Source organism: Herpailurus yagouaroundi, unplaced genomic scaffold (assembly GCF_014898765.1).
Source record: "Herpailurus yagouaroundi ecotype Mexico unplaced genomic scaffold, PumYag 28, whole genome shotgun sequence".
In the NCBI taxonomy this organism is placed as follows: Eukaryota; Metazoa; Chordata; class Mammalia; order Carnivora; family Felidae; genus Herpailurus; species Herpailurus yagouaroundi.
In genome coordinates this window covers 73,316,730-73,328,046 of record NW_024412376.1, presented here as the reverse complement: position 1 = coordinate 73,328,046, position 11,317 = coordinate 73,316,730, and the positions used below count along the sequence as shown (strand labels likewise).

The 11,317-nt window shown below is 35.6% G+C and overlaps 1 protein-coding gene across 6 annotated transcripts in view; it reads right to left on the bottom strand.

The window, feature by feature from the left end:
* ZGRF1 (zinc finger GRF-type containing 1) overlaps window positions 1-11,317 on the bottom strand; it is a 93,061-nt gene that overhangs the window by 36,284 nt on the left and 45,460 nt on the right. For 3 of the 6 annotated variants that reach the window (XM_040475701.1, XM_040475706.1, XM_040475713.1), the window contains 5 exons: window positions 8,675-8,798; window positions 4,550-5,193; window positions 3,271-3,409; window positions 2,291-2,475; window positions 704-900 (listed from right to left, as the gene is read on the bottom strand). In XM_040475701.1, the coding sequence (XP_040331635.1) occupies window positions 704-900; window positions 2,291-2,475; window positions 3,271-3,409; window positions 4,550-5,193; window positions 8,675-8,798 (1,289 nt within the window). The remainder of the gene's footprint in view (window positions 1-703; window positions 901-2,290; window positions 2,476-3,270; window positions 3,410-4,549; window positions 5,194-8,674; window positions 8,799-11,317) is intronic. The other 3 variants (XM_040475730.1, XM_040475738.1, XM_040475722.1) reach the window with 1 other exon arrangement.

Genomic DNA, 11,317 nt, shown 5'->3' with positions numbered 1-11,317 from the left:
TGCTGAGAGCTCTGTTTCAGATTCTGTGTCTCCCTCTCTCTGACCCTCCCCCATTCATGCTCTGTCTCTCTCTGTCTCAAAAATAAATAAACGTTAAAAAAAAATTAAAAAAAAAAATTAAAAAAAAAAAATTTAAAAAAAAAAAAAAAAAAGAAAGACTAAGCCAGGACAAGTATTGAAAAAGTACAAAAAAGATAGAGTATCTCAGCTTCAATAACTGTAATCCCCATTATTTCCGTATCTTATAGGTTATTATGATGATTAAATGAAATAATACATGCAAAGTCCTTAGAAGAATGCAGGCATGTATAAATTCCCCAAAGATGTTATTAAATAACGATGCACATGTTCATTACAGCTACTTTTTGGATAATTCCACTTTTATAGGACATGTTTCCAAATTGTAGCATTCTATTATCCTATAAAACTAACTAGTTAGGCTACCTATTATCCTGCACTGACAAAAATTATTCTTGTGGTTTGTTCAACAGGGTTTCCTAAGGATTGTGACTATATATAAAAATGATTGTCTAAAAATAGCTTTAGAAAATTATTTCCATTTTAAAGTTAGAAAACCTGAGGTACTCTATCTTTCAGATAATTTACCTATCTCAATATCTTTTAAAACTGATAACAATCATGTGAGGTTATTATTTTCTGATATAATAATTAATTACAGGCATTATTTGCTACCAAAGCATACCTCACCAAAAGCTGGCATTCCTCAAAGAGGGGTATCTTTTGACTTCTTAAGTATAAGCCAATACTCTTTATATCACTTAAAACCATGCTAGTTAGAGAGGCTTCCTTTGTTAAATATCCTGGAGTCACTTCTTCAAGCCACTTGAAAAATTTACATTGGTTGGCTTTGGGTCCATCACAGGTATAAAAGAGACGACCCTAAGAGGAAAAAGATATTGCAATTGAGTAAGAAAAATTTTATATTTTACTATTTTTGTATTATGTTTGTCAAGACTTCTATAAAAAGGTGCTTGGCATTAATGTGCTCCAATAAATTATTCATCATACAAGTTAATCTTTTTATTAATACTAAACAACAAATTAAAATTTAAAACCACTTAGTTGACATTTCTCTTTATCAGAAAATTACATTATTCTGAGAACATAAGCTTATTTGAAAAATAAAATTTTTTGTTTCTCCAATTTAAAATGTTCACCATAGACACCCTGAAGGCTACCCAGAAACAACTACAAGAAACATCTTGTGCATTTCTTTTTGGCCTTTTTTGTCACTCACATAAGTGTGTGTGCGCACAAGGACACACACATACACTGTTTTTTTTAAAAAAAGTAAAACTCAGGGGCGCCTGGGTGGCGCAGTCGGTTAAGCGTCGACTTCAGCCAGGTCACAATCTCGCGGTCCGTGAGTTCGAGCCCCACGTCGGGCTCTGGGCTGATAGCTCAGAGCCTGGAGCCTGTTTCCGATTCTGTGTCTCCCTCTCTCTCTGCCCCTCCCCCGTTCATGCTCTGTCTCTCTCTGTCCCAAAAATAAATAAACGTTGAAAAAAAAAAAAAAAAAGTAAAACTCAGATGATGATGTGTTTTCTATTCCATAACCTAATATAACCTAACACAATAACATGCTGTATGCATGACAACCATGTCATCAAATTATCTTAAAAAGAAAAAAAAGACTTTTGATGGCTCTATAATATTTTATTCTATGGTTATAATATTATTTACAAATTCTTGCCTTTGACGCCTAAATTTAAATCTCAATGTACGTACGCAATACATAAACATTTTACTAACTTGACATCTTCCATAATAATGTTATCAGCAATGTAAATTAAATCAGTTCGCTTTTACATTCCTCAGGCCTTATCTATTACTCGTACTGGGGCTCACACAGGAGACTACTTCAACTTTCACTTCTTCAGGCTCATCTCTGCATTCTCTGAGACCTCAGGTTGGGACATATTCCTCCTCAGTGTTCTCACTGTAACTTGGGCATATCCTTCCTATTCTATCAATTATACTATTACATAAAATTTATTTTTATGTTTCTGTCTCCAGCCACCACTATGCAATAGATTCACAGGCAATCTGAAGGATTATCTTAACTCATACTTTTATATCCTAGAACACAGATCATCTTTTAGTAAAACTTTACTGGGAGTTTACTGTAGGTTAGTTACTAATACCTCAAGTAGAAGGCTCCTAATCAGGACCTGCTCTTTAACAAAGCCGGTCATAAAGCAATAGGTACCTAAATTTTCTACAAGACAAGTATTCGGTGGGGCAACCGGTGAGTAACAGGGAACAATACCTTATTTGGACCTTCCTTTTTAACCGTGACAAGTTTTGCAGGTTGATGATGATGGCAGGATGGCACATTACTTTCTACATTTTTCAGTTTCTCTCTCTTTAGTGATGTGTAAAATGATATGTCAACTTTTGAAAGAGCTTTGTGCAACCTCTGTGCCAATTCAAACAGCAATATATTTAGATGTTCTACAAAAAAAAAAAAAAAATATATATATATATGTATATGTATATACATGTGTATATATATACATAAATACAGATGAAAATTAAACACAAAATAAGTTTGTGTTTGTATCATGTGTACTGTTAGCTAAGTTTGAAAATGACTTTTAACAGCAATCTATAATCTAACACTAATATTCATTTTTTTAAAGGCAAGTTTTGCCCTTATACAACAAAACAATCAAAACTAATCATGCATCATACTTAAAATTTCTTAACAAAACCATCTGTAACACTTCTAGTTGTTATTATTATTTTTAAAAATTAAATTGAGCCATCCAGGCACCCCAGTAACACTTCTAGTTTAATAAAAAAAAAAAAAAATGAAGAGGTGCTTGGGTGCCTCAATCAGTTGAACTGCTGAATCTTGATTTCAGTTCAGGTCATGATTTCATGGTTTGTGAGTTTGAGCCCAGCATCAGGCTCCGTGCTAACAGCCCTGCCCCTCTCCCTCTCTCTCTGCCCCTACCCTGCTCTCTCTTTCTCTAAAAAATAAATAAGTAAACATTTTTTTTTTTTAATGAAAAATTCTAACTTGTAAAAGATAATACTGTCATTTCCTACTTTTGACACTCAATTTGACCTGAAATTAGAACGTAAGTTACTGTTGAAAACTGGAATGGACATATGGAAAATAACAAAACTCAAGTAGAGAATTTAATATGAAAGTTCACAATATAAGATACTATGTTTTCTCACAGCTATCCTACTTACATTAAGCAGCAACCAATTACAATAAAATAGGAAGATAAGTCATACCTATGAGACAAGATGTAAAAATTTGCTTATAATGAGCAGGAGACTGAAAAACAGCCGGTATATGAATTTGCCTTTGGGGAAGATAAGCAGATTTTATTTTCTGCCCACTTGGGAAGCACAGCTCAGAGCCACTTATCCCCTGAAATGGAATAATTCAAGTTATTATAACAACTCCAGAAAAATACTGTCTACTAAGGAGTAAATTATTTTCTATACATATGTTTAACAAACACATTTTTATGATTTTTCAGAATCCTTGAAAATCATTTTCTGATTTTATTATTATTATTATTATTATTATTATTAGTAGTAGTAGTAGTATTTTAGAGAGAGAGAACACAAGCAAGGGAGCAGGGCAGAGGGAGAGAGACAGAATCTTAAGCAAGCTCTATGCTCAGCGCAGAGCGGGATGCAGGGTTCCATTCCATGACCTTGGGATCATGACCCGGCTGATATCAAGAGTCAGGTGCTCAATCGACTGAGCCACCCAGGCGCTCTTCATTTTCTCATTTTAAATGAGATACCAAGTATAGCAAGAATGGCTACGCATCGCACTTTTAATCATATAAATAAGACTAAACGTGGGGCGCCTGGGTGGCTCTGTCGGTTGAGTATTCAACTTCAGCTCAGATCATGATCTCATGATTCATGAGTTTGAGCCCCATATTGGGCCCACTGCTGTCAGGGCAGATTTCACTTTGGATCCTCTGTTCCCTTGTCTCTCTGCCCCTCCCCCACTTACCCTCTCTCTCTCAAAAATAAATGAACATTAAAAAAAAACCAAAACTAACCATTTCTGGTCTGCCTCTTAATAAGTTTGTAAAAACTTTTTTCTAGGAAAAACTTAGCTGATGTGAATGGTATCATTATGTGTTTCTATTTCCGGTTACAACTACAATAGAATTTTGCAAAACCAATGTATAAGATGTAACTTTACCCTAATCATGATCTGATCGGCAAAATTGAGCTGATAGTGAAAAATGAAAACAATCACAGTAATAGTAGTGGCAGAAGTGGAAACAGTTGGAGCTATCATTTATTAAGTACCTATTACGTGCCAGATACCACATAATTTCTTTTAATGCTCATAACTACTAGGTAAGATTTTAAGTCAAAGAAGATATGACTATAGCTAGAGTTTTGTAAAACTCAAAAAAAGAAGTCATTAGCTCTAAAAGTAAAATCATTGCTTCTATATGATTTTGGTAATTCTTTTGTTGAAATTCAAACACTAACTATTAGACACAATGCACCAAGATACATTGGCTCATTTCCTCACCTGTAAATCTCCTGTTACACTGTAGTTGCAGCAGGCAGACTCTCCTAACACATTGTGAATTTTTTCAGTCTTGGTAGTCTGCTTTAAATTCAAAGACAGTGCTTTCTTTCTGGAAATCAAATCCTGACTGCTAAAATCCTGTTGCTGCTGATGGAGCATGTCTTTTATCATTTGCAAATGCATGGAGCTTTCATTCACAGCATCACTCTGTCTTTCACCTATGTCACTACAATGTGTCCCAGAAACAACCTCAGCAAAGAAGCCATCTGTTACTTTATCAACTACATTTAGAGTAGTCAAGTTGCACTGGGGTATGTTTTGATATTTCAGCCACTTGCTTTGAGTAGATATATTATTGAGAAGTAAAACATCCTTTGGAGTCACTTCTCTGGATTCTTTAGAGAAGGAAGTTTCACTTTGGCTGTCAAGTCCAAAGCTAAAAGAAAGAACCGCTGACTTTTCACACAAGTTGAATATGGGGGAACCAGAAGATTCTTGCCTGTCACAGATGATGTCGTATGAACGAGAATCTAAATCAGGTGACCTATCAACACGTGGCAAAGTAATAAGTGGAACTCGGGTTCTACTTACTAATGGAAGCCTTTGAAAGTTCTTATTCCCCAGAGAACTGGGTTTTTTGATAACTGGAAAAAAAAAAAAAAGAGCTGATTAAATAAAAATGTATTATGGCCATCAACTAGGCTCTAAAAACCAGTAGCTATCTATACAAGAAAGAAAAAGTAACAACTTGCCTTGTCAAAACAAACAAAAAAACAAAAAACAAAAAATAGGTAATTTTAGTTCCTTTTTCATAATAAAATATTTTTAATGATTTTAGTCTCAAAAAAAATGAAGATTTCAAAGCTCAAGAGACTCAAACTTTTTTAAGGTTAATGCATTTGAAATCCTTCCCTTTTTCTTTTTCCCTTAGCTAAGATTCCCCCCAACCCACCACCACCAATCATATTTACATAGCACGTAACTTTTCAAAGTACTTTACAACCATGAAGGGATTTATTATTTTCATTTTACAGATGAGATTGCCAAGGCCTAGAGGTAACATGACTATCAACTGGCAGAGTCAGGACATGAACTGAGAACTGGTTTTTTGTTCTTAATTGTATATTCCTACTCCAGAGACTGAAGTTCACGGTTTATTTATCTATGTGACTGTAACTTCCTTTATATTTACTATACCCATGAAGTGATATGTTAACCTTCAGGGTAAAGAAGATAGTTAGCTTTATTCTGATCTATTGGTATGTGGTAAGAGTATAATTCTCCTAAACTAGATTTTGGCTGAGTTTTAGAATTCCTTCTGTCAGCAGTATTAATAATAAATATATTCCTAAAATGTAAAAAGCAATAATAAATATTTGTTCAATAAATAAATGAATAAATAATACCGCATGGGAGCTATATAAGCTTAACGTTTTTATCTGACAATGCTATGGTTTCCTATTTTATAATAATGTACCTTCTTGACAGAGTTAATATTTGTTGGAAATAAACTTTGGGGATCATTTGGGTAGGTAGAACAGTAAGTGAGCAAATGATATTCTTTTATAGTGTTATTTTATAATTCTAAGAAGCCAATCAAGCAACACTGACAGAAAAGTTAAAACATCATTAAAGAGTAAAAGATTGGCACAAAAATAGACATATAGATCAAGGGACAGAGTAGTGTCCAGAAATAAGCCCACACTTATGGTCATACAACAAAGGAGGCAAGAATATACAATTGAGAAAAGACAATCTCTTCAACAAATGGTGCTGGGAAAACTGGAGAGCTACATGCAAAAGAATAAAACTGGACCACTTTTTTACATGAGACGCAAAAATAAACTCAAAATGGATTAAAGACCTAAATGTGAGACCTGATGTCATAAAACTCCTAGAAAAGAACATAGACAGTAATTTCTTTGACACTGGCCATAGAAACATTTTCCTAGATAGGTCTCCCCACGCAAGGGCAACAAAAGCAAAATTAAACTATTGGGACCGCACCAAAATAAAGCTTTTGCACAGTGAAGGAAACCATTAACAAAAGAAAAAGGCAACCTACTGAACAGAAGAAGATATTTGCGATATATCAGATAAGGGATTAATATCCCAAATATATAAACAACTTATATGACTCAACACCAAAAAAAAGCCAATAATCTGATTAAAATGGGCAGAGGAACCAAGGCACCTGGGTGGCTTCGTCAGTTAAGGGCCCAACTTTGGTTCAGGTCATAATCTCACGGTTCGTGAGTTTGAGCCCCACACCAGGCTCTGCGTTGTCATCGCCAAGCCTGCTTCAGATCTTTTGTCTCCCTCTCTCTCTGCCCCTCCCCCGTTCTCGCTCGCTCCCTCTCTCTCTTGCTCTCTCAAAAATAATATAACATAAATAAAATAAAATAGGCAGAGGACCAGAAGAGACATTCTCCCAAAGACATACAGATGACCAATAGACACATGTAAAAATGTTCACTAATCATCAGGGAAATGCAAATTAAAATCACAATGAGATATCACTTTACACCTGTCAGAATGGCCAAAATCAAAAAGACAAGAAATAACAAGTGTTGGCAAGGATGTGGAGAAAAAAGAACACTGCACTGTTGGTGGGAATGCAAATTGGTGCAGCAACTATGGAAAACAGTATGGAATTCCTCAAAAAATTGAAAATAGAACTACCATATGATCTAGTAATTCCACTGCTGGGTATTTACCCAAAGAAAATGAAAACATTAATTTGAAAAGATATATGCACCCCTATGTCTACTGCAGCATTGTTTTCAATAGGTAAGATATGGAAGCAACCCAAGTATCCATTCGTGGATGAATAAAGAAGAGGTAGTACATACCTACCCCCACAACACACACACAAACACAATGGGATATTACTCAGCCATAAAAAAATGAAATCTTGCCATTTGTAACAACACGGATGGGCCTACAGGGTATAATCCTAAGTGAAATAAGTCAGAGAAAGACAAATATATTATTTCACCCATATGTGGAATTTAAGAATCAAATGAACAAAGAAAAACGGAGATAAAAAAACAGACTGTAACATACAGAGAATAAACTGGTGGTTTCCAGAGGGGAAGTGGGCAGGAGGAGGAGGGAAAGAGATAAAGGGATTAAGAGTACACTTATCTTGATAAGCACTGAGAAATGTCTAAAGTTGTTAAATCATTACACTATACACCTGAAACTAATATAACACTACATGTTAATCATACTTGAATAAAAAATTAAGAAATCAAGAGTAAGATTCATGCTTTAACTATGAAAATCATCTATTATCCCACTGTCACTTCATTTGTTTTCGATACCCACTCCTCCCATACTGACTTTTCCCTACCTTGCTTCCTCTACTAGCCATACCCACTAAACCTTCTTCAACCCAACTACCCATTCACATTACAAAGTTGGTGGGGTTTTTTTGTTCTTTTTTTAATATCGTCCACTCCCCCAAATTACCTACAACTTCATCCCTTACCCAACATAACTTCGGAATCAGGGAAGATACGTTGGTGAGATTTCAAGAAAAGAGAGAGGGAAAGAAAAGTTAGTGGAAAGAATCCTACAGAATGTACTGTACTTATCAAGAAGCAGGAAATTACTCATAGGGAAGACTTAAAATGTATGAAAACACAGAGATCTGAGAATGCAACTGTGGTAGCAACAGTTGGAAGAGTTCCCTGATTTTGCCAGGATCCCAAAGCAAAAAAGGGGAAACTAAGAGGTTATACCAAAGTCAACCAATGGTGTAAATCAGACATTCACAATGAATCATTCCCTGGGAGGGGAGGGCACTATAGAGGGGCCCGACTCTGGAGTTACAGCTGTGAGAAGTACTGCAATGATGGAAGACATTTGCAGAGGTCTGTCATGAGAAGTTGAGAGGAGAAGAAGGACCTGAGAGTTAGAAGGGTGTACTGTATTTGGAAGTAAGAGCCATCTCAAATAGAAAAGTGGTGTGGGAAGGATTGAGGGGGATGACACTGAATCTGGTTTCAAGATATTTTTAGTTTAGTGACAATTTCTCAAATAAAAAACTTCATTTTACACATATAAGTATTATTAGAGCAGCAGGGTAGCAACTGTCTAAGCTGAGGAAGTAAAGGTCACCAGGTAAAGTTCTTGCTTTCAGGGACTCCGTAGAGGATTCTAGCACAAAGTCTTCATCTCTTGAGTTCAAAGAAAAAGTAGAAACAGGGTTTAAGGTCGAGATCTTTTGCTCTGGTGATATCATCTATTCAGAAAGAAGAAACAAAATTACTAACCAAATGTTACATTTTTTTCCCTATAGTTTGAATGAATTCTAGTAATCTATACCATACAAATAATGCTTTGAAGCACATTATGTAGAACTACAGTAGGGCAAAAACTCTTCCCAAAGGGACAGGATAAACTCACTAAAATCAACAAGAATAATAAAAAAATAAAACGCAGAACATAAAAACCATTGGATTTATTTGAAATGGGTCAGATCCTGACTTAGACTGATCTGGGTTATGGGGATTTGGTTCTGAAGATGAATTTCTAGTCAATAGGGCTTAAGACTAACTCAGATTTCATGTTTGAAGATGTGAAGGTAAAACTTCCTGCAGACTCATGGAATGAACAACTTTCTCTTATGTCCTCAGGTCTAGGGTTTATCTACAGTTGACCTAAACTTGAAGATACTACTCCCAAATGGACTGAACTTTTTTGATCTATTCAAGACATGAATAGTCATATTACTCATTATGTTATTCTCCTTAGAACAGTATTTAATTTTCTTGCTGCTTCCAGAAATTAATCACCTTAAAAATATAATACGATGATCACATTTAATATATATATATATATTTGTATAACAATAGAATGAAAGAATAAAAGTTTGGAAGAATACATACCAAACTGTTAAGAGTGGTTGGTTTCTAATGCAGGTGGAATTAAGGAGAAAGGATTCTTGTAACTTCATGTACTTCTGAATGGTTTAAATTTTTTAGAATGTGCATGTCTTTTTTTTTCAGTAAATTACAATAAAGTTAAAAAATGTATATATAAATTTTATTTTATTTTTTTAATTTTTTTTTTCAACCTTTTATTTATTTTTGGGATAGAGAGAGACAGAGCATGAACGGGGGAGGGGCAGAGAGAAAGGGAGACACAGAATGGGAAACAGGCTCCAGGCTCTGAGCCATCAGCCCAGAGCCTGACGCGGGGCTCGAACTCACGGACCGCGAGATCATGACCTGGCTGAAGTCGGATGCTTAACCGACTGCGCCACCCAGGCGCCCCATAAAAATGTATATATAAATTTTAAAACACTCTCTTAATTAGTCATTTGGTTCTAGGTGTTGTGCTAGGAAATAAGGATGTGAAGATGATTACTCATGATCCCCACATTCAGGGAGTTCAGTCTAGTAGAAGAAACTGACAAATCAATGGGAAATTACATTCAATCATCACCATAGTAATAGTCTTATTATAATAACAAATTCTTACTATGTGCTAGGGACTGTCCTAAGTACCTTTTAGTTTTAACTTATTTGATCCTTACACAACCATATGAGGTCAGTACTCTCATTTTCCTTATTTTACAACTGAGAGAATTGAGAAAAAGAGTAGTTAAGCAATTAAACTTGTTTAAACTCATCCAGCTTATTAGCAGCAGAGTTGGTATTCAAACCTAGGCAGCCTAGATTGTATTGCACTTTCAACAAAAGTAACAATAATAGGCAATACTTACTGAGTATGCACCTTGTTCCCACAGTACATTCTCTATCAACCAGCCATAGGTTTCTTTCTAAACATAAGTTTAATCATTTCACTCTTCTCATTAAAACTAATGGTTCCCAAACTCTCTCAAAGTACAACGCTCTGAAAATGTCCTACCCAGTTGCCCTATAAGATTAGGTCCTTTACTTCCTTTCTGATCTCACTTCCTACCACTTTCCCCTTCGTTTGTTCACTCATTCCATGGCTACCTCCTTGCTGTTCTACAAATTGGCCAGCATTCCCCCGTCTCAAAACCTTTCCATTTGCTATTCCTTATGCCTGGAATGCTCTTCCTCCAGATATCTGCATGGCATGCGTGTCCTCTCCCTTCCTCTCTTTTCTTTCAGTTCTCCACCTCAGTGTTTTATTAGAGAGGCCCTATTTTACCTATAAAATAGAACTCCATCCCTCTTACACAGCTTTATTATTCTCCACAGCACTTAAACCCTCTAAGGTACTATATACTTGCTTATTATCTGTCTCCTTTCATCAGAAGGCAAGCTCCAGGAGAGCAGATCTTTGCCTGTTTTATTCATAGGCCTACCTCTAACACGTAGAACAGTGCAACATACAGTAGATGCCCCCAAAATATTTGAGGAATGAGTGGCTGATCAATCAAATATGTTACTCTTTTTAAGGAATTTTCCATATCCAGTCACTACTTTCTTACATCTCATTTACCATTTAATCCATCTAAACTGGTTTCAATCCTCACTATTTCACTGAAACTGCTCTTGCCAAAGTCACCAATGACCCTCAAGTTGCCACATGAACCTGTTTCTGTCATTTTACCAATGTCTCCACAATAACTGACATAGCAAACCCTCCCTACCCCCCAATTCGTAAGAATGGGATATAACACATTCTCCTTTCTCTACACACTCTTGAAATGAACCCATCCATTCTCAGTGCTTTAAACTTTGCTATGTGCAAATGACCATGCAAACTTCTCTGAACCAGACCCATGTATCTGATTTCTAACTTTACATATCTACCTGACTGATT